The sequence below is a fragment of the Arvicanthis niloticus genome, chromosome 8, assembly GCF_011762505.2.
Source record: "Arvicanthis niloticus isolate mArvNil1 chromosome 8, mArvNil1.pat.X, whole genome shotgun sequence".
Taxonomy (NCBI): domain Eukaryota; kingdom Metazoa; phylum Chordata; class Mammalia; order Rodentia; family Muridae; genus Arvicanthis; species Arvicanthis niloticus.
In genome coordinates this window covers 83,726,866-83,748,630 of record NC_047665.1, presented here as the reverse complement: position 1 = coordinate 83,748,630, position 21,765 = coordinate 83,726,866, and the positions used below count along the sequence as shown (strand labels likewise).

The 21,765-nt window shown below is 39.5% G+C and overlaps 1 protein-coding gene across 1 annotated transcript in view; it reads right to left on the bottom strand.

Annotated features, from left to right (window-relative positions):
• Tbx20 (T-box transcription factor 20) overlaps positions 1–21,765 on the bottom strand; it is a 53,225-nt gene that overhangs the window by 5,442 nt on the left and 26,018 nt on the right. The window contains exon 6 of the mRNA XM_034510496.2: positions 20,366–20,442. Within this exon, the coding sequence (XP_034366387.2) occupies positions 20,366–20,442 (77 nt within the window). The remainder of the gene's footprint in view (positions 1–20,365; positions 20,443–21,765) is intronic.

Genomic DNA, 21,765 nt, shown 5'->3' with positions numbered 1-21,765 from the left:
CAGTGGATGGGTTTGCAATTAATGTAATTAAGAAAATTGCCCCACAGGTATGATCAGAAGCTTATCCTAAGGGATTGTAGGTCCTGTCAGGTTGATCATTAAAATTAACATCAAATATCCCCTCAATTCTGTTCTCTAGAAGAGCTTGGGTATTTTTGCTATTATACATGCTTTACATATTTCATATAAGTCATGGGGGGGCATCTTAGCCCCCTATGGGAATGTTAATTAAAAATTTACAGCTATCAAATTACCTCTTTCTTCTTGAGTGATATTTGATGGCTTTTTCTTCAAAAATGTATATACCTCATTCAAATTGTTCAAACTGTAAGTGTGTTGATTGTTGTACTATGCGACACCATCTTTTATTACTCCTTGTCTTAGCTTCTTATCTTTTGCTGTAGTAAAATACTCTGACAAAAGCAACTTAAAGGAGAAAGGGTCTTATCTCAATTAAAGACAATCCCCTATAAACATGCCATAGACCAACATGATTTAGACAATGCTTCATGCAGAATCCCTTTCCAGGAGATTATAGATTATTCAGGCTATACATATACAGCAATGTTGTCCCTCATGTTTAATGAGAGGGATTCTGTTTTCTTTCTGGTCAGTTTGAGTGGAGGATTGTCCGTTTTATTTATATCTATATTAATGTCTCACTGTTTTCCTCCCCTTGCTTTCCACTGTTTTCCCCCTATAACTTTAAATCTGATTTGTTCATCTTTGCCTAGTAAATTTTTTTGGTGTTTTGTTTTGTTATGTGATTGAAGATGAGGGTCATTAGCTTTATCGATTTCTTCATTTATAAAGAAAGGCTACTCAGGAGTGATTTACCAGCATCTCACATGTTTTCCTTTACTTTCAGTCCAAAGCCTTCTAGAACCCTCTGGATATTTCCCTTACATACACCTGCTTTACAAATATTTTACAAATATTTAGGGATCTTTCAAAACTTCTTCTTGTTAATCCTCTCTCATACAGTTCCTTTGTGGTCAGACATAGGTTTCATAGGACTCGAGTGTGTTTAACCTTATTGAGCCTGGTTTTATCGTACAGATCTCAGTCTTCCCAGTACTTGTCTGTCACTTATGCAGAAGGCATAGTCCACTGAAGGGGATGCTATCTAACTGTAAACTGGGTCAGGCTGGTTAACAGAGCTGTTCAAATATTCTGACTTTTTTCTCATTTTTGCCTACTTACTCTGTCAACTATTGAGAGAAGGACATTGAAATTTCCTACTCTGATTATTTTTGTCTGTTTCCTTTTCAGTCCTGTCAGACCCGGGGTTCTGGATGTATAAGCAAGCATAAAAAAGCACCCTAAAACTCACATTTTATACAAGTCAAACCTGATTTGATGTTAGTACAGCCACTCTAGTTTTCTTCTTTTTCTTTATTGTTTTTTTTTTTTTCTTTTTGAGACAGGATTTTACATAGCCCAGAATGTCATAGAACTCCCAAACCACCTTCCTCCACTTCCCACGTGTGGGAACTTGAGACTTGTATCACCATGCCCAGCTAGTTTGCTCTTCTTTTAATGTTATATTTGCTCCCTATGCTTTACTTTCAGCTCATGTCTTTATAATTTAACCACCCAAAGGCCTCTGCCTTTCAATAAGTGTGCTTAGCATATACGCAAGTGATGCTCCTGGTTGACTGTTGGTAGCTTCTATTGTCTGCAACTTTGTTTTGTTTGCTTGGTTTGGTTGGGTGTGGTTTGGTTTGGTTTGGCTTGGTTTGGTTTGGTTTGGTTTGGTTTGGTTTGGCTTGGCTTGGCTTGGCTTGGTTTGGCTTATTTATTTATTTATTTATTTATTTATTTTTGTTTGCTGCTCTTTTGCTTGCTCTGTTTGTCTTCAGCTGCTCTCTGTCCTTCCCCTCTTTCCTTTAAGGTTGCATCTTCATGGTTCCTTTTTTATCTCCTTTTCTAGTTTAACAGTTAATGTCTCCACATTCATAGTAAGTATTTCATCTGTCACAATCTACCTTGAGGTGATATTGTACCTTCTACCGAATCTTATCAGTCCTCAGCCCTTAAAAAACTTGCAGTTGTGTGTTTAATTTACCCCTTCTAGTTTTGTGTCCATCTTTTAAAACAGTGTATATAAATTTGCTTCTATGTTATTATATTGATGATTTAAATGATACATAAACTTTTAAAAATGATTTTTTTCTAAGTAACATTTTCTAATGATTTGTTTATTTTTATTTTATGAGTACTAGTGTATTACCTGCATATACTCTTCAGGAGGATACCAGATCCCCTATAACTGGAGTTATAGACAGTTGGGAGCTGCGGTGTGGTTGCTGGGAATTGAACCCATGCCCTTTGGAAGAGCAGCCAGTGCTCTTACCTACTGAGCCATCTCTCCATCCCCACTGTGTAAACTTATATCTGTCTTTGTCCTCTGCATTTCTGCCAGTCTTCATTTCCTCACAGAGATCCAGAATGGGACCCAGCACAGCCATTTAGCCTAAAAACTTTCTTTACCAATCAACAGAGCAACATGATGGCAGTGAGTTCTTCAGCTTTAGTGTGTCTGGAAAATGACCTTTATTTTAATTCAAGTAATTTTGATGGCTGTTATAACTCTAGACGACAGACTTGTCTCCTCAGTTCTTCAAATACTGTCTTACAAGAATCCGTCATTGTCCTTAGTGTTGTTCCTCTGACGTAATGTCTTTAATCCCCTTAGTGCCTTCAATATTTCCTTTTGTTGTAGATCTCAGACATTTGATTATGACATAACTTTCACTATTTCTTTTTGCTTCTTGAGCTCAACCTTGTTGGAACTTTTGGATTGTGTGTCTAATTGTTTTTAAATTTGGAAATCCGGTATATCTTTTCCCATCCTCCCATGACTTTTCAGGGTCTTCAGTTACATACATCTGGTGCCTCTTTGAACTCTTGTTTTCCAAGTATTCTCTTTGCTCTCTGTTACTTTGGATCATTTCTGTTATTCTGTCTTCAATTTCACAAATCTTTTCATCTGCAGTACCTATCTGTCCTTAATCCCATCCAGCTGATAGTTAAATAGTAGCTTTCATTTTCAGAATTTGATGGAGATCTTTTCATTAGTGCTGATATGTCTAACTTTCTGCATATATAAAATGTAGCCATGGCAACTATCTGATTGTCTTTATTATATCTATATTACATAAGCTACATTATTTTCATCTAGTTTTCCCTCAAGGTCGGTCATATTTGCATGCCTGTCCCTTTCTTTCTGTGCTAGCATTTAGACTCAGCCTAGACACTGGGCATCGTGGACAGACCCTTGCCAGGCATTGCATAGCCTCATATTCTGGTACATAGTCTAAAGCTTTGCTGTGGCATTTGGTTACTTTAGTTAGAAATTGTTTGTAGTTTTTCTTCCACGATGTCTTAGATAGGACTGTACCTAACCAAGGACTATTTTTTCCCTTCACTCATGAAAAAAATTTTCTGAAGTGCTGCCAATGTCCTGTTGAACAGAACTCATGCCCATGTGAATCCCACAATCTATATCCTGCTGTCCTATCAGGCACTTTCTGCTTCTACCTTATAGAAATTCCTTCATGTAAATGTGCTTAGCAACTTTCAGAACACCCAGAAAAGACTCTTTATAGATCACTGGGGTTCTTTCCCTTCAGCCATCACCTCTTCCTCTCCCTCAGTTATCCTCTGAATTCTCCTATTAGGACTTCTTAGCTCTGGCTTCTCAAGGGGTCACCCAAGCTCCCTTCTCTTCTTCCATCCCCATGTCATGGTCTAAACCAATGGTTCCTCTACCTGTGCTTCACAATGAGGATTAAACAACCTTTTTCCAGGAGTCATCTAAGAGCATTGGAAAACACATATATGCATTACAATTCATAACAGCTACAAAATTGCAGTTGTGAATTAGCAACGAAAATATTTATGGTTGGGGTCATGACAACATGAGAAACTGTGTTAAAAGGTCACAACGTTAGGAAGGCTGACAGTCACTAGTCTAAACACTCTTGAAAGCAGTGCGCTGTGATATCACTCATGTCTGCATCTGCTTTGCCCTCTAGGACTACACTGCCACTTGTCGCCCCAGGCACAGTGTCATGTAAGGTTTTCTGTGTTTTGTTTGCCTCTGGCCCTTGTTGCATTTATCTAGACCAGTGTTCCTCATGAGGCCCTGCTCATCGCAAAATCCAGCAGAACTCTTAGATCAACTCAATCACAGCTTCTAGGACTGGGGCACAGGCTTTAGTAACTATAACTCCAGCAGGAAAGCGAGCTTAGGAAAAGAGGCAAGACACCTAGTAAAAACTTTTCACCGAGTACTCTTCTTTAAGTTTTGAATGCTTGATGTATTATTTATTTTTAAATAATTGTGAATAATAAAAACACCATGTGCCTCTCGCAGCTTACCAGTGGCAAAACAGACTTGAATTAATAAATATTGAATTAATAAAAATAATAATCATATCAGCATTTATATCAACACAAAAGGCATAGAAGGCTGCATGTTATATTAGAAATACCATGAACTTTAATGCCATTTGTTAACTGGATGAATGAATCCTTGAGATGGACTGCCTTGACCTGTTACTTCCTTAACCTCTATTTTTTGTTAATTGACATCCAAAATGTTTGCTTTGCAGATTCATGTGTTCAAGTAAATAAACATATATGCATAAACATATATATGCATATACATGTGGAATTGTTATTATGAACAATATATTATAGAAATTTCAGAGTTACTAATAAATGAAATATAAAAATATCTGCTTTTTGAAGGCGGATGATGAATAGAGGAAGTAGAGAGAGAGGAGGGAAAGAGAAAAGAGAGAGAGAGAAATGTGTATATTCCTGATGGTGTAGTATGAAGTCATAAGGGGAAATGACATCCTATCTTTTTCAACAAAATGAATAGAGCTATAGGATATGATGTTAAGTAAAACCTCTAGCTATAGAACATAGGCTCTGTGAGCTCTTTCATGTGTGGCAGAAACAGAAGAAAGGGATCTGACAGAGGAGCAGTGATAATTAGAGGCTGGGGAAAAGAAGCATAGGAGGGAGAAAACTGAGAACTGGTTTTAACGTGTGTGTTTTTGTTCATATGTGTGTGTATGTGCATGTATGCATGTGTGTGCGTGTGTGTATGTGCATGTGTGCATGTGTGTGCATGTGTGTATGTGTGTATGTGCATGTGTGTGCATGTGTGTATGTGTGTATGTGTGTATGTGCATGTGTGTATGTGCATGTGTGTGTGTATGGAGTGTGCGCATGTATTGACAGACAACACTAAAGCCAGCTTAATACAGATAACTAGTACATGTTTATCAAAAAGAATAGACATAAAGGATGGTTGTAATCATGACAGACAACATTCTGGAACTGTTGAAACTAGCAGCCTCCAAGGCTACTAGCACAGTAATATCAGAGAGGATATTCTTCTAAGGGTAACTTAGTCACTAAGAAGAAAGTCAAGATAGCTGAATAACCCAATATAGTGACAATATAAAATACACCAAAGTTGATGACATTTAAGTCTGAGCCATGAGTCATGCTGTTAATATTTTTTAAAAAATTTTAAAGAAATGGATTCATTATTTGTACCTCAAGAAAAGAGATTGTATAAATAGCAAAGAAAACCACCTCTTTTTGTAATAATTATAAGGGAACATAGTAGTATATTTCTAAAGTATCTTCCTTTTATCACAACTTTCATGTAAGATGCTCCATGCAAGCATTTAAATTCCAAAGAGGTGTGTAGTGCATGCCTCTCCGAAAGTGCCTCTCCAGAGAATCATTTAAACATCTTCCACATTCAACAAAAGAAAACTCATTTTCCAAATGACACGATGAATCACTGTCTTGTGAAACATTTTGCTTTTCTATAAAAAGTACATTATATTCATTTTGTCCTTGCTAGATCACTGGTATCATTACTTATGCTCTTCCCTGGGAGTTGGGGGAAGCGGGATTTTATCAAAGTGATTTACTTGTGTCAGGCCTGGAAGTGAGCTGAAAGCAGTAGCAGTTCTTATATAAAGGATGGCCTAATTGTATTACTGCCTTTTAAGTGATTGAACACAGTGGTGCATATCAGACCCATCTCCTCAGAGATGCTACGAAGAGTAGACAGCCCATGATATTTATTTTATAGTGAATCCCTGTTTGCAGCAGAAAGAAAGGAGCAAAGACTGTTTAGCCTGAGAAACTTTCAGAAGGGTTTTTAAGACACGGCCCCACGAAGAGTGGGAAGCTCAGCTAGCAGATGAATGATTGACATATGATACACTTGTTTTGTAATGGTCGGCTCTGCTGTATCATAGTGTGAGAGACTGTAGTTCCCACTTGACTTGCCTTGGATTTACCTGCATACTACTCTGGACCAGCAGTGTTTCTAGCATCTAATGCTAAACCCGTCTAAGCTAGAGGGTGACCTCTTTGCTTTAAGTGGCCTTTGGTGGATTTCTTCTGACTGCTCAGTAACTGTCAAATCTAGGAACAAGTGTCAGAGACACAAGCAGACAGAGATGTCGAGACAGAGAGCAGAGGCAAGGATTCAGTTCTCCCCAGGATAGTGTTCATAAGCCTGCAAATCATTCATTCCAAGGATGTTTTCAGAGTCTCAGAAAGCAAATCCAGAACTTTATACTGGAAATGGAAATAGTTTCCTTCATTTTTGACAGTAAAATACTTATTTCTCAATGCTCAGAAACCCAAAACCTTCCCCTCTCCCTCATTTCTTCTTTGTATTGCTGTTCTGAACACACTTTCTTGGTCTGCACCAGCCAGCTTAAGGGAAAGCACATTTGCAAGACCCACTCCTGCATCAGCTTCCTGGAAAACAGTGGAGAGGACAAAGCCTAGTTCTGGAGGATACAGTGTGAAATGCCTCCAAGTTACCTGAACATATTCTTAAAATGCAGACTGTCCAGCTCGGCCGAAGAGCTTCAGGTTCATCTGTATGGGGTGTGGCCTGAGCATGTGGTGTAGTCCTATGTGGTGCAGATGTCAATGACTGGAAGCACATGGCAAAGCACTGCCCTGGGCTGCCTTCAGGAATGTGTTCGCTCAGTGCTTAACCTGGAGCCAAGCTCAGCAGCTTGTCCCTCAGCTTGTCCCTCAGCTTGTCCCCCAGCTTGTCCCCATAGGTTTGACAAATTATTTCACTATTCTATGTCAATGCCTCTGAAATGAGGACTTTAATGTGATGTCACTGCTGATGTTATTATTAGATTATGTGAGTGAGTTAATAAACATCTACCTTGGTACCTGACTCAAGGGTACTCAATAAATACGCAGAGATTTTAAAACTATGTTTAATTTCAAGACTGTGCTCTAAAAACTAAATATAAGCAAACTTATTTTAGATAAAACTGACATTTCTAGCCCCTATAGCTTTCCATACCTTGATGAAATTTATTTTTCCATAACTTATAAGTCAGAAAGAAAATTAAGGAAATTTTAATTGGAGTCTAACTTTCTCTTTTAAATATATAACTGCTTCATTAAAAAAAAGCGTGTGTTCAGAGAGAAAAGGTCAAACACATTAAAATCAATCTAACTTATAGGAAACAAAATATTTAAAATCTTGTTCATTAACTCGTCCTTTGTCTGTCTCATTAAGTCTTTATAAATAACTTCTTGTCACAATATTTTACTAAAGATTTATTCCGATACATTGTAAATTATAATATATCAATATCTGTAGCTTCTATAAAGCATTTAATAAATGAAAACCTTGAGATAATACAATTTGAGACATATTATAAACCATTAATTTTAATCTGAGAACTGAAATATATTATGTAATCCATTCTGGAAAAACAAATAACTCTAAATTCATCTTTTAAAAAGCTTTCAGACTTGATTTTTATGTATTTGACTAAATCCTGTTGGGCTTTGTTTTCCTTAGTAATATATATTTCTAGTTCTGTATTGTCATTAACAACTTAAATAAGTAAAAGAACCACTGAGAAGCACATGAGCTATATGTCATTACATTTCATTAGATCCCAGCTTAGATGGGATTGTTACATTTGCTTAGAAGACTAGAAGAAATCTCTTAGGCAAAGTTCAAAAAACTCGACCTATAAATAAATCCTGATAAACCCTTAAGCATACTTAATTGAAGATGTTGTAAGCATTTTGCCATATGATTTGTAAAACATAATTGCAATACAACCAAAATACAAATGAAAGATTAAGGGAATTGGCAAACTAAGGTACAAACCTCATCAATGTTATTTGCCAGGCTAAGGTTACATTTGTTTTCTCCCGGCCACAACTGGGCCCCTCCTTAAAAAAGAAAAGCATGTTGTGAACAATATTCCCTTCAGCCCAAATCTATCCCATTGGCTTTCTTTCAAGATTTAAGGAAGATAAGAAAAGTAATTGTGTTGGCTACTCAGCTAACAACTGTTAGGTTGAATTAGTCAGCTTACAGCATGCATGGCCTTTTCAGGAGCCCTGAGTTGCAGAGTCCTCTCTTTCTCAGAGCTAGACAGTACTGGGGAGAAAGCACAGACATAAGCAAGTGCAGCCAAGGATGATGAAGACAGAGATGAACTAAAAAAACACAACCGTACTGCAGGAAGTCTCGGCTGCAGGGAAAATGACTCTATGTCTAACAGGGCAGAAGGGGACTTTCTTTAAGAAAATGTCTCTAGTGTGGGACAGCCAGAAAACCTGTGGAGTCTTAAATTCATTCAGTTTCCCCGCCCCAAGCTCCCAAGAAATGATTCACGTGCCAGAGAACTGGACAAGTTCTGTGGAGAGAAGACATCTTTGTAATCCTCAGATTTCACTTCACCCCTGACTGTTCTGTCACCTCTAAACTCATCAGCCTCATTTCCAACAATGGAAAAAAGTGAACTGGAAAATGCATGAGAACTTAGTGTGGGGAGAGCCCTAAACTGTCCTCAAAGGCAACTCATCAGAAGGAAGCTTGGTGTATGAAAGAGTGAGCCAGAGAGGTTTCAGAATTAATGCCTCCCTCCCCTCACTGTGTCACATCTATGGGTAAAAGATACAGAGACACAATAGTCGCAGAAACTCCCTGTCTGAAAACTCTACCCACACATCAGAGAGAAATGAGTGTGAAGGAAAAGAGGGATTTTCTAATTGTTTGATGGCGTAGGAATGTTTTCAATACCTGTTTCATGTTTTCGTTCATATCAATTCTTTCAAAGGCCCTTGAGCCCCTGGTCCTCTGAAAGGCAGAGAAAAGCACATGCCATCTTCCTTTATATTTCTCGGCTATAAGGGAGTAAGGACTTGAGTCTGAGTTCTCCATGTCTCATGGTTTTAAGAAGCAAAACATCCAAGATCCATGCTTACTCTCCTAGGGTCAAGATCAGATCCATCTAGAGAGAGCCTCATGTTCTTTCTTAATTTGGCAGATGGCATCAAGTGCCAGTCTCATCTGTTAGTGGCAAGGGTTTATCCAGAAGAAAAAGAGGCCACAACATGGTAAAGAAAGCAAGAAAATATGCCAAGGAAGATGGGTTTATTTTGTAACCTCTCACTCTTGAGGTAGGTAACCCAAACTTTCCAGAACAAGACCTTATTCCCTAGGAAAAAAAACACCATTAATCCCTCTTGATGATATAGTAACTCTGTGACCTCTCAAAGACACCACATCCCAACACATTGAAGATATGTCACACAGCAAACCATATATAAGATAACAAAGCTATATTTCAGTTATTCATAATAACTGAGGTACACGATTAGAAAAGAGGCAAAAATAACAAATCTTTAAAATGTTCACAAGGTCTTTTAAGTGCACATCTCCACACTGTCGCTTTCTCACCCCACCCTTGTCATATTCATCCAGCCCTTGTCATCGTCTAGACAGAGCCACAAGTGATAAAATGATCTTAATTCCATCTCCACTGACAATGTGAAAACAGAAAAGAGATGTGGACAGACATCCACTAGCATCACCATCTGGACTTCAGAATGAAGCAAGTTATCGTTTAACTCAGATGAAAAGAAAATCAAGCCTGGAGTATTGGCATGTATCTGTATTGCCAGCATTCAGAAGCCAGGGCAAAAAAGATGGGGTTCAAGGCTACTGTAAGGAGATCCTGTCTCAAAAAAGGGTCAGGGGAAGAGAAGGGGGGGAAGTCACCTGAAGGACATACAATTGCTTGCTGGGCAGTCACATTGCTGTCAACATTCCACAACCCTTTAGAACCATGCCAAATAGCTAATATGGTTTTTCTGTGGGTCTTATGTATTTAACTCTGCAGCTGTAGCAAAAAAGAAGCCACATTGAATGTATACACTAAAACACATGACTGTGTTCCAACAAATTTACTACATCTCACTGAATTTGTGTCCAAGCCTCACATTTGAAAGTTTTATTCAAGGTACAAGAGGTTTTAAAATCATTTTTCTAAAATTCTCAATATGGCTTTTAAAGCAACATGGTAATATAAACTTATATATTCAATATCCTGCCCTCAGTTGCATGTCAAGAGAAGCCCAGAAAATGAAGGAGAGTGCTAATTACATACTTGTATATTTGATTCACAAATAGAAAAAGAATGGAGATGTCCACCCGTGTGTCATTCACCAGTATAAAGAAGAATGCTACCTGAGATCAACAAACTAGAAACCTCTGGTCCAGTTCATCTAAGCCCCTGCTTAGATTACTTGATGGGAAGAATTTCCACACTCCTGAAGTCTAAAGGAAGAGAGGCCAGCAAGGTCACAGTGTACTTGGCACCCTGAAGGGTACCATCCATGACCCAGATCACGACTATCTCACTTAGCTGAGAGTGGTTGGCGATTGGCACAAAGGAGCTGTTGCTAAGACGATAGCAGAGCTACATGAATGCAACGGCTGCTTCCACCAGAGGGATCCAACTCACTGCACCACACAGAATCACTTTCCATGTTGCAGAAATGACAATGAACGTATTGCCCTTCTTCATGCTCGGCTTGAAGAGTTAACCAGTTACCACATATTTTTACTCAGAATTCAGCTTAGTTTCTAATATTAAACAAACATTTTAGCCTATAAATGAGATTGAAGAGGCAACATTATAAAACACTCAACAATCAAAAAGAAAGTTACTAGTAAAACAACAAGATTTTTTTTGAGATGCATTTGCTGTGAACTATAGGAAGACACCGTTTAAAACCTCTAGCTTGTACTTTTTAGTTTTGACATTTATGAAAATTAGGTGAATAAAGCAGGGGTGAGGATCCATGAAATGGAAACATTTTGAACATGTTAATTATTTGGAAATAATAAAATAGCAATCATCACATTTTATAGAAAATTTTATAAAATGTCAGTAGAAACTGTCAACAGAGTATTAAATTAAAAACAAAAAAAGCAAAACACAAATTAGAAGATCGACAAATTCCACCAAGAGTCAGAACAAAGAATTGAAGAGACAGAGGAATAGGATAAAGACTAGGGGGAGCTGTGTGTGCACAGCACAAGTATTAGAAGGTCTGAAGGGACCTTTAGACACCAAAAGCAGCTGCAGGGAGGAGAAAGAGAAAGGATAAATTTCTTCCTGGGCTTAATTAAAATTTTTAAATAAGGGTTGGAGAGATATGTGTCAGCAGTTAAGAGCACTGACTACTCTTCCAGTGGTCCTGAGTTCAATTCCCAGCAACTGCATGGTGGCTCACAACCATGTGTAATGAGATCCAGTGCCTTCTGGTGTTTCAAAGACAGGGACAGTATACTCACATACATTAAATAAATAAATAAATAAATAAATAAATAAATAAATAAATCGTTTTTTAAAAAACTTTAACAACCCAAAAACATTAATCATATAGAAATGCTTACAATGGACAGATATTTGGTACCATGTCTGAATTTTAAAGTTAAAGAAATACTTTAGAAGCATGTACAGAAAGAAATAGGTAAGCTCTCTATAATTAAAACCATAAGTTGTCATTAGCATTCACCCCATTATCTATAAAAGCTAGACGATAAGAGTGCTGTGTAGCAATTTCCTGAGGTAAAATATCTCATTCTGGAAGGAAACTCATTAAGATGCATGGTGCTCTAAAGGGCATGAATCATTCTATCCTACAGGGAAGCTCTAGAAAATCCAGGAAGTAAACAACTCACATGCTTCAGGAAATCCTTAAAACTGACTATATGCACTAGGCTCCTCCATCCCCAGTCTTATATAAGCTGTAAGGACTGCTGAGAGATGTTCTCCAATAAGCTGAGGTGAGTTTTTCATGATGCAGCTGTCATTGAATCATTTCTACTCCCAAGTAACCGATAAAATCATTAATTCACCTAGTCGGACTTCATTTATATCCTTACTTTCTTATCAGTTCTTGATCTGAGATGAGAAGACTCTAGAAAGTGTCACCCAGCATACACTTATAGAAGAAAGATTGAAAGAGTTCAAGGAAAATACTGTGGCCTTTATCAAGTTTGTACATAACAACAGGCATACTAGAATTCCTATTATGGCTTAGAGTTTTAAAAGTTCTCAAAGGCTGACATGATGACAATTCAGCCCCAGCTACTATTGTTATCGGAAGTTTAAAAGATCATAAGAATCCTGTTTTTATAAATGGATAGTCCATTGAGGATAGTCCATATAGTCCAATGGGTCACTATGATGAAGCCTCAGTTAAAGAAGTAGGTCACGGGGGGGGGGGGGGGATGCTTGGAAAGGATGCACCTTGCCCTTTGCCTTCACGAAAACCATGAGGTATGAAAGGAGCCTCCTCTGCCACACAGTCCCACAGCCATGGCACACAGTCCCACAGCCATGGCACACAGTCCCACAGCCATGACACACAGTCTCACAGCCATGACACACAGTCCCACAGCCATGGCACACAGTCCCACAGCCATGGCACACAATCCCACAGCCATGGCACACAGTCCCACAGCCATGACACACAGTCCCACAGCCATGGCACACAGTCCCACAGCCATGGCACACAGTCCCACAGCCATGACACACAGTCCCACAGGCATGGCACACAGTCCCACAGGCATGGCACACAGTCCCACAGCCATGGCACACAGTCCCACAGCCATGACACACAGTCCCACAGCCATGGCACACAGTCCCACAGCCATGACACACAGTCTCACAGCCATGACACACAGTCCCACAGCCATGACACACAGTCCCACAGCCATGGCACACAGTCCCACAGCCATGACACACAGTCCCACAGCCATGGCACACAGTCTCACAGCCATGGCACAGTCCCACAGCCATGACACACAGTCCCACAGCCATGACACACAGTCCCACAGCCATGACACACAGTCCCACAGCCATGACACACAGTCTCACAGCCATGGCACACAGTCCCACAGCCATGGCACACAGTCCCACAGCCATGACACACAGTCCCACAGCCATGACACACAGTCCCACAGCCATGGCACACAGTCCCACAGCCATGGCACACAGTCCCACAGCCATGACACACAGTCCCACAGCCATGACACACAGTCCCACAGCCATGACACACAGTCCCACAGCCATGACACACAGTCTCACAGCCATGACACACAGTCTCACAGCCATGGCACAGTCCCACAGCCATGGCACACAGTCCCACAGCCATGACACACAGTCCCACAGCCATGGCACACAGTCCCACAGCCATGACACACAGTCCCACAGCCATGGCACACAGTCCCACAGCCATGACACACAGTCCCACAGCCATGACACACAGTCCCACAGCCATGACACACAGTCCCACAGCCATGACACACAGTCCCACAGCCATGGCACACAGTCCCACAGCCATGACACACAGTCTCACAGCCATGACACACAGTCTCACAGCCATGACACACAGTCTCACAGCCATGACACACAGTCCCACAGCCATGACACACAGTCTCACAGCCATGGCACACAGTCCCACAGCCATGGCACACAGTCCCACAGCCATGACACACAGTCCCACAGCCATGACACACAGTCCCACAGCCATGACACACAGTCCCACAGCCATGGCACACAGTCCCACAGCCATGACACACATGCTTCACCTCAGATCCAAAGTGACATAGCCTGCCAACCACAGTCTGAAATACCTGAAACTGAACTAAAAATCAGTCTCTACCCATGTAAGTGCTCCTGGGTACTTTGCTACAGAAACATAAATCAATAACACAGTTCATAAAGAAGATGGCACACACACATGGCTTTCCGGAACCAATTGTTATATGTTTGCTAACAACTCGGAGTCAAAAGAACCCACCTCCAATTGCTGGAAAGAGAATGGAAGCAACTAGTGTGAGAAGAACTCAGACTGCAGTGATTGTGCTTAATGTTTTACAAAGACAAGGAAGGCAAGAAAGCTATGGGGATAAAAATCTTGCAGATCATGTAAATAAAGGTCACTAGTTGATGAAGACTAGTGTAAGGAAGATTCTGTTTCCCATTTTCTAGGATAAGAAAGTTTATAGTTTCATTCACGTTCAAAACAGTGAAGTATCGATTTCACAATTGTTTTATTCTAGAATTTAAGGGTGATGATCTTTTATTTTAAAGGTGATTGTTATTGAAAATCAATGATCATTAGAGAAGGGAGTTTGTGGAGAGGAGGCAGTGCACCGTGTTTTAAACAACAGCAGTTTCAGGCTTTGCCTTCCGTGGGGGACTGTTTTATACAGTGGAACTTGATCCATTCTGAGCCCAAGTGCTGAAGCAGCTGTCTCTGTACCACCATTGCCACCATTGCCACCATTGCCACCATTGCCACCATTGCCACCATTGCCACCATTGCCACCATTGCCACCATTGCCACCATTGGTCTAGCACAACCATGCAGCATAGACTGAATAAACAGCTACAGAAGCAAAAAAATTTACCACTTCTAGGGCTAATGGATTCACTTACAGACATGCAACAAATCAGATCATGTCAAAGAAACTAAGTCTGTGAGATTGCTATGCACATGAGAGCAACGCACTCAACTGAAACATTTAAAATAGGGTGTATAACCGTAGCAAGGCAGCACCAGTCAAACACCAGACTGCCTAGTATATGTACCATGGGACATCCAGGCATGCACTCCTAAGGACAAGGCTGGAAACAGCTCAGCAGTTAAGAGCATGTACTATGCTTGCCTTGAACCCAGTTTCAGTTCGCAGCACCCACACCAGGAGGCTCACAGTCAGCTGTAGCTCCAGTGCCATGGAATCTGACGCCCTCTTCTGGCTTTGCAGTCACTTGTATGCATGTACACTGAGTGGTGAGCATACACACAAACATACTCAGTCAGCATAAATAAGTCTTTAGTAAAAATCTGGGCACATTCCCAGGCTTCAGTTCATTGGTCTGTGCCTACTTGATGTAAATGCTTATTTCTTTTCTATTTAAATCCAAAGTAAAAAGAAAGGAAGTATTATATTTCCATTGAACAAACCAAATCTGAGAATGATGATGAATGAAATCGGAAAGGGCCAAAGGAAGAGACAAAAACAAGGTCCTACTTGTTACGATATCAACACAGAAAGTCATAAAATATAAATAACTGAAGTCAAACAATATATTTCCAGGGCAACATAAAATCCAAACAGAATTATTCCAGAAATAAGATGATGGTTTGGCAGGCAGTATGAGTATAATAAACCATGTTGTTATGTAAAAGTAGAAAAATGATTTTAAATCAGCTCAACAGATGTTAAAAGGAAGTTCAATATACACTCCATATTGGCTTAACAGGAATTTCTACTTCAGGCATAAGTACTCATTAGATTTGTGTAATAAGAACATGTGTGTGAAACCCAGGCAGCAGAGCTTACACACAGACAGACACAAGAAACCCTACAGAGGAAGCAGGAAGAAGAAAAAAGAAGGCCAAGGATCTTATTTTTCAACAATATTCTTCAGTCATTGTCATAAAGAAAGATATTTTAATAATATAACTACCAAAGATAAAAATTATTATCTTTTACACACTGTACAGCAATCTAATTTTAAAAATCAACAAACATTAAGAGATTTTAAACTAACCTTTGTGTTTACTACAGTGGTAGAATGCCAAAGACATGGGGACTTTGAACATTTTTTTAATAAGCAAAACTAGTCAGATTTCTAACTTAAAATTCTACTTTCCACAACAAACTGTGTCTTATTAAAACTCTTTAGTGTAGTATTTTCTAGTAAAATATAATGTAGCTATGTATGATCTGTAATAGTCTAGTGTCTGCTGAAATAAGAAAGAAAATGGCTTTTTTAACCCAATAACTCACAATATCTGAATATCTAATGAATATTTTGAACTATTAATGAGACCTTTTCACTTTGTTTACTGTAGGGGAGGTTTGATACTAATGTCCTGTTCTCCAATTGGTTCTTGGTCTGTCAGTAAAAAAGCCATGGGTCAATTGCTGGGTGGAAGGAACAGGTGGGACTTCTGGGTCCCTGGAGGAAAAGAGACAGATATGAGGAAGGAGAGAAGAGTTCACCACGCTATAGAGTGAGAAAAGCCAATCAGGTCTCAGGAGAAGCTGCAGCCTATAGCCACTCCTATAGGCGGGTGGTCAAGGGTGTTTAGCAGGGACTAGATGTATCTGAGTCACTAAAGTATAGGTCAGGTGGGAGGTGCAGAGATAAGAATATTGATAAGGGCACATTTTTCCAGGTGGGAGATAGTAGCTCCCAGCAATTGTGTCCAAAGGCAAGTTGAAACTGAACCACTATGTGTCTGTGTCTTTTCTCTGTCCGTGGATTCAAGGGAAGCTGGATAGGGGCAGGTAGAATGGCTCATTCATAGAGCATTGGTGGGATATCAAAGCTACATGCAACAGTTTACTAAGGCTATTGAGTACAGTTAGATGGGCTGTGGGCCCCTTTTATGTTTGTTTTTTTTAATTCAGGATAGGGATAGCCTTCCTTCAAACTCTCACTAGCTACCTTGTCCGAGCATCCATCCCTCTCTGCTTTCTGGATGTAATGTGACCACCTGCCTCAAGCTCCAGCTGCCTTGATCTTCCTGCCAGAATAGACTGTACCTTGAATGGTGAGCTGAAATAAACCCTTCCTCCTTTAAAGGCTTTTGTGGTGGTATTCATGGGGTGTAAATGATTTTCGTAGGTCAATAAGAGAAGACAGATTAAGCAAAACAAAATGAGCTCAGGAAATAGATAGGCCAATGCCTAAAAGAAGATTTGTATTTATCCTATGATATTATCAAAAATGAAATGATGACCACCCTGTTTGACAGGGTACGAATAGATAGGCAGTCATCTTTCTTCCTTTCATTTTTAATGTTCAGATGATCTTTCTTGGAAAAAGCTTGGCTGTGTGTTAAACATATTTGAGAATATATTCCTATCCACTTACAAAAGGTACTTAACTAGGAAGATTCAAACAGTCAGAAAATAAAATGGAGCTACCAAGGGCTTGAGCTGGAAGGAAAAACAAGGAGAATGGAATTGAGCATACCATCTTTTTGTCATTCTGAGAACATTCTGGAAAAGCATAAAGATGATGGTTGTATGACGTTATGAATCTACTTAAAGTCACCGAATAGCATGCTTAAAATGGTTAAAATGGTATTTTGAACAGTTTTCTAAATCATACAACTATAAAGTTTCTTAAATAATTTCTTACTATGAAACACTTCAGTCCATTCTCCAAAAATTTGACATATAAATTAGCACTATGGCAGAAAAAATAAATAAAAGCACATGTTTTCACCCAGCATTTTTATCTGTGGTTATTTATCCTATGATCATAATCCAGACTACATGTAAAGAAATACATTTCCTTCCAGGCACTGTTCATAATGGGGGAAAAAAAGGACCCTAGATAACTAAAATGTGGTAGAAAGTGAAAACTACGACAATCATTTAAAAGTAAACACATCTGTAGGGAAAATGGTTAAAAACAGTGTCACGTGACTGATACCCACATAGGACAGTACCCAGGCAAGTGCACAGACACTGAGTCGGCTGCTCCTTTGTGTTCTTTCTTTCCTTATCAAGATTTTTGTGGGTTTTATTTTTTTCTATAGTTGGGCAGGGATTTATTGGTCAAGGGGGAGGAGGCTGGGTAACAAAAGCACTTAATTTTGAAGAAAATATCCTAAACCTTTTCTAGTTATCTCTCCTTCTTCAGAAACAACAGTGAGATTTTACACTTACATGAAGCCACCCCAAAAGCAGGAAGGAGTGGAGAATAAGCAGTCAACAGAAAACTGTCCTAGGCTACTTATTATGTGGAACCAGCAACACTTTCCCTGGTTTAAAACGCTAGAAATTCATTTCTACTAAGTCATCACTTAAGGCTTTCCAGTGCACTTCTTAGCTGGCCACCAGATGTGATAAGGATGTGAGTTTTCTTTTACAGATTAGGAGAACTCTGACCCTGCACAAAGACGCAGAGCAGGGAGGACAGATAGGACACATTTATCTAAGTAGAGCCTGCTAAACACATATCTAGAACAACTATGACGCTTCACAAAGCATCCGGTGCTGACAGTTATGAAAAGGGCCACGCTGCAGTCTAAGGACACGGGTCCCATCCTGAAGGCACTTCGGTTTGGTTGTCCCGTACAGTGAGTTATAAATCTAGAGCAGGAAACTTAAAATCATTAAGGTCACATATTTATTACATCATATTCAGTTAGGTTTGAAAAATGCAGTATCTGTCATCATGTCATAAAAAAATGTGTTTTCCTCTCAGATCTCTTCTGAGGAAAAGCTCCCAGGATTGTTACAGATAGGGCTGTTTTCAATCAGTTACAAGGAACAATTCAATTACTACGTGGTTTAGTGCAGTAACTGACTCCAGACTAATTTAATTTCTTTAGGTCTCTAAAGATCAATTGATCTGATTTGTCCCATCCCCAAAGGCTATTTAGGAAAAATCCAGGCTTAAATACCTGGAAATGAAATCCAAAACCTTGGCCAGTTTCACACCACTTAGGTCATCTTGCAAACTTTCAGCTAGTCACGTCAGAGTGCTCCCTTGGCCTGAGGACCATCTCGAGCCACTTAGCTTCACGTACAAGTGAGCGCGCCCACATCAGCAGGCTTATTCGATAACTGGGAAATGTGGCCACATGCATTATCAAATCTGCTGTCCTAAAGGGCATCCAGGCTGGGTACTCCTATCTCATGAGCGTGTGTGCAACCGCAGGGCTATTTTTGTTCTAAAATCAGTTCACAAAGACCATTGGAAGTTGCTCAGACCGGGTCTAAGGGGTTAGACGCAAGGCTCATCTAAGATGAGAGGCTCAGAAACACTTTTGTACTTTAGATTTACAGTGTGCTTTTATAAATGTCGCCATCCATAATTTCCCAACAAGCCTGCTCTCTGAAACTTTGGCAAGAGATGTCTATCCACTAGCCTCAGGTGCTTCCCTGATTTCACCTCTGACCTCTTGTCAGACTCTCCAGCAATTAATCTTTTTTTTTTTTTAAACCAAACTCTCTGCCTCCTGACACAGCCTCTACATCTGTTCCATGGATTATACCAGCCACTCACGCTATCACTTAGGCAGGTTTAAGAAGAATCAGACAGAAGTTGCTAAAACATAATTAACCTTTCATTTGAGTTGCCAAAACAAGATGGACAGAAGTGCCATGGTCAGATAGCCCATGTGGTAGGCAATAAAGAGAATATCAGAACTGTGTGGCAGTTGACAGGAGAGTCACACCAAGATCAGAAGGTACAATAAGTAAGGGGTCTGGTGCCTATGGGGTGTTCCACCCATCACTAAATGTAACAGACCTCGTATGAAGATGAAGGATGGACATTTACTGTAAGCATGTAGAAACAATATAAATAAACCATTGGATCCAAATCTCCTTGAAAATACATCTCAGCATTCATATTGAGCTAAAACTATGGGTTTCAATCACTCAGTGATCTCAGGCAACAATGAACAACTATCATCGTGAAGGGCGTAAGTTTCATAGGCAGAACTATTTCTTCTTACAGGTCCTCAGATTTGATTTTTCTCCTATTCAAAATGTCAGTCTGTTTTACAGATAAAATTGTGTGACCCTGAATTAAATTACATCTTGTTGTTTCAAAATCCCAAACTACCTCTATATTTTTTGTTATCAAATATATCCCGTCTGAAGCCAAATGGCTATAAAGTGTCCGTTTCCCTGGAAAGTGCCAATCAATAAGACAGGACAATCAATTATATCTAGGACCCATATCTGATCACAGCAAAACCTAAATAAACCTCTTTGCTGCGAAATCAAGTATTTGAGAAATCTGAAAGCAGCTGTTCTCAAGAGCTACGAGCTGTACAATAGTGGAGTTTGTGGTTAGAAGAGAAGGGACAGAGACTACGGACTGGAAGATCGAAACTCATTGGCATTAAAGGGAACACGTTCTTACAATCCACTCTTTATCTTGTCTGGACAAAAGAGCAAGCAGAAAATTCTCATTACCTCTCAATGTCAGTGAGCCTGGAGGAGTCCCGGAATCCTTTGGCAAACGGATTGCTGTCTATTTTCAGCTTGGTTATCTAGAAAGAAAAGAATGGGCAGAAAACGATCTCATTTCCAAGGTCAAAGAAACAGAATCAGAACTAGTCTGTTAATTTCCCAAAGCCTCCAATAATACGGTGGTGTCTACAAGCATCATGAGAAATGGTCTGAGTGAGACACATGTTCACAGGGACACTGGACCATGACTGAGATAGCAAAGGTTTGGTGGCCTTTCAGGCAAGGGTAGATAAGAAACTAGATTGTAAATACTAGAGAAAAGCTAGGGTTCAATTGGGGAAGAAAAAACTACCCAGATGAGAGAACTGTGTAGAATATGTGTGTTGTCAGGGAATGAAGACTGAAATCAATGATACTGTGTCATTCTGACTTGGAAGCATCTCACAGTTAACTTAATGAGCATGTAACTATATGCTATAATAGATAAGCAGACTAAATGGACAATAATAGCCCATGTCCAATACTGTGCTAAAACTGACATTTTTTACATAAATACAGGAAATGAAACCTTCAAAATATAAACTTACTACCATTTTCCTTTGTTAGAATTTCACTAAATTAGAATCAAATCAGTTATTTTGACAGCCTTCTGTTCAGTGTTACTTAATAGCTGTGCTTCTGTAGAAACATTTGCTTTCTAGTAACAATCAGTCTCCAGTATTAAGTATCTGCATAAGGGGATTTGCAAGTCTTACAGTATTACTGTCAACGCACAAAGACCCATTAGAGCCTTTGTATCACACCTTTGCTGTACACACAGCAGGCTGTGAAGCAGAAACCAGCTCCTATGTACTGAAGATTTGTTGGCTTTGGTGCATGGTAACACCAGGTAAGGGATACCTGCTCTCTGCCTTAACAGAACATAAAATGCTATGGAGGAAATACAGAGCTACCCTGTGAAGGGACCTGGGAGTAGCGTGTCCATTGCAAGGTAGTGATGTTAACAGCAACTCAAACCCAAATAAAAAATCTTAACTATGGGACCAAACAACAAAGGCAAATCTTGCTCAAAGTAGCACATTTTAAAATTGAAAAGAGATTGAATAGGCCAGTATTTAAAATTGTCTGGAGACAATGGCAGATGGTGTGTCTAACACAGAAGCTAACATCCAAAGTTCTTGAAGCCTTTTCTCTTTGATGTGAACCATAACAATCTTTGTTTGGTTGCATGTAAATCATGCAACAGAAAGAAGTGTCTTTGTTATGATGGTAGTCTTGTCCTGGGAGGGATTTAGAAAAATTGTACTTGCTTTTCATATTTCCAGGGTTAAAGTTCAGTGGCTTTGAATAAGGTAAGTCCAGTGCCCTGATACAAGTAGAGAAATGCATGTCAATTAATGTGT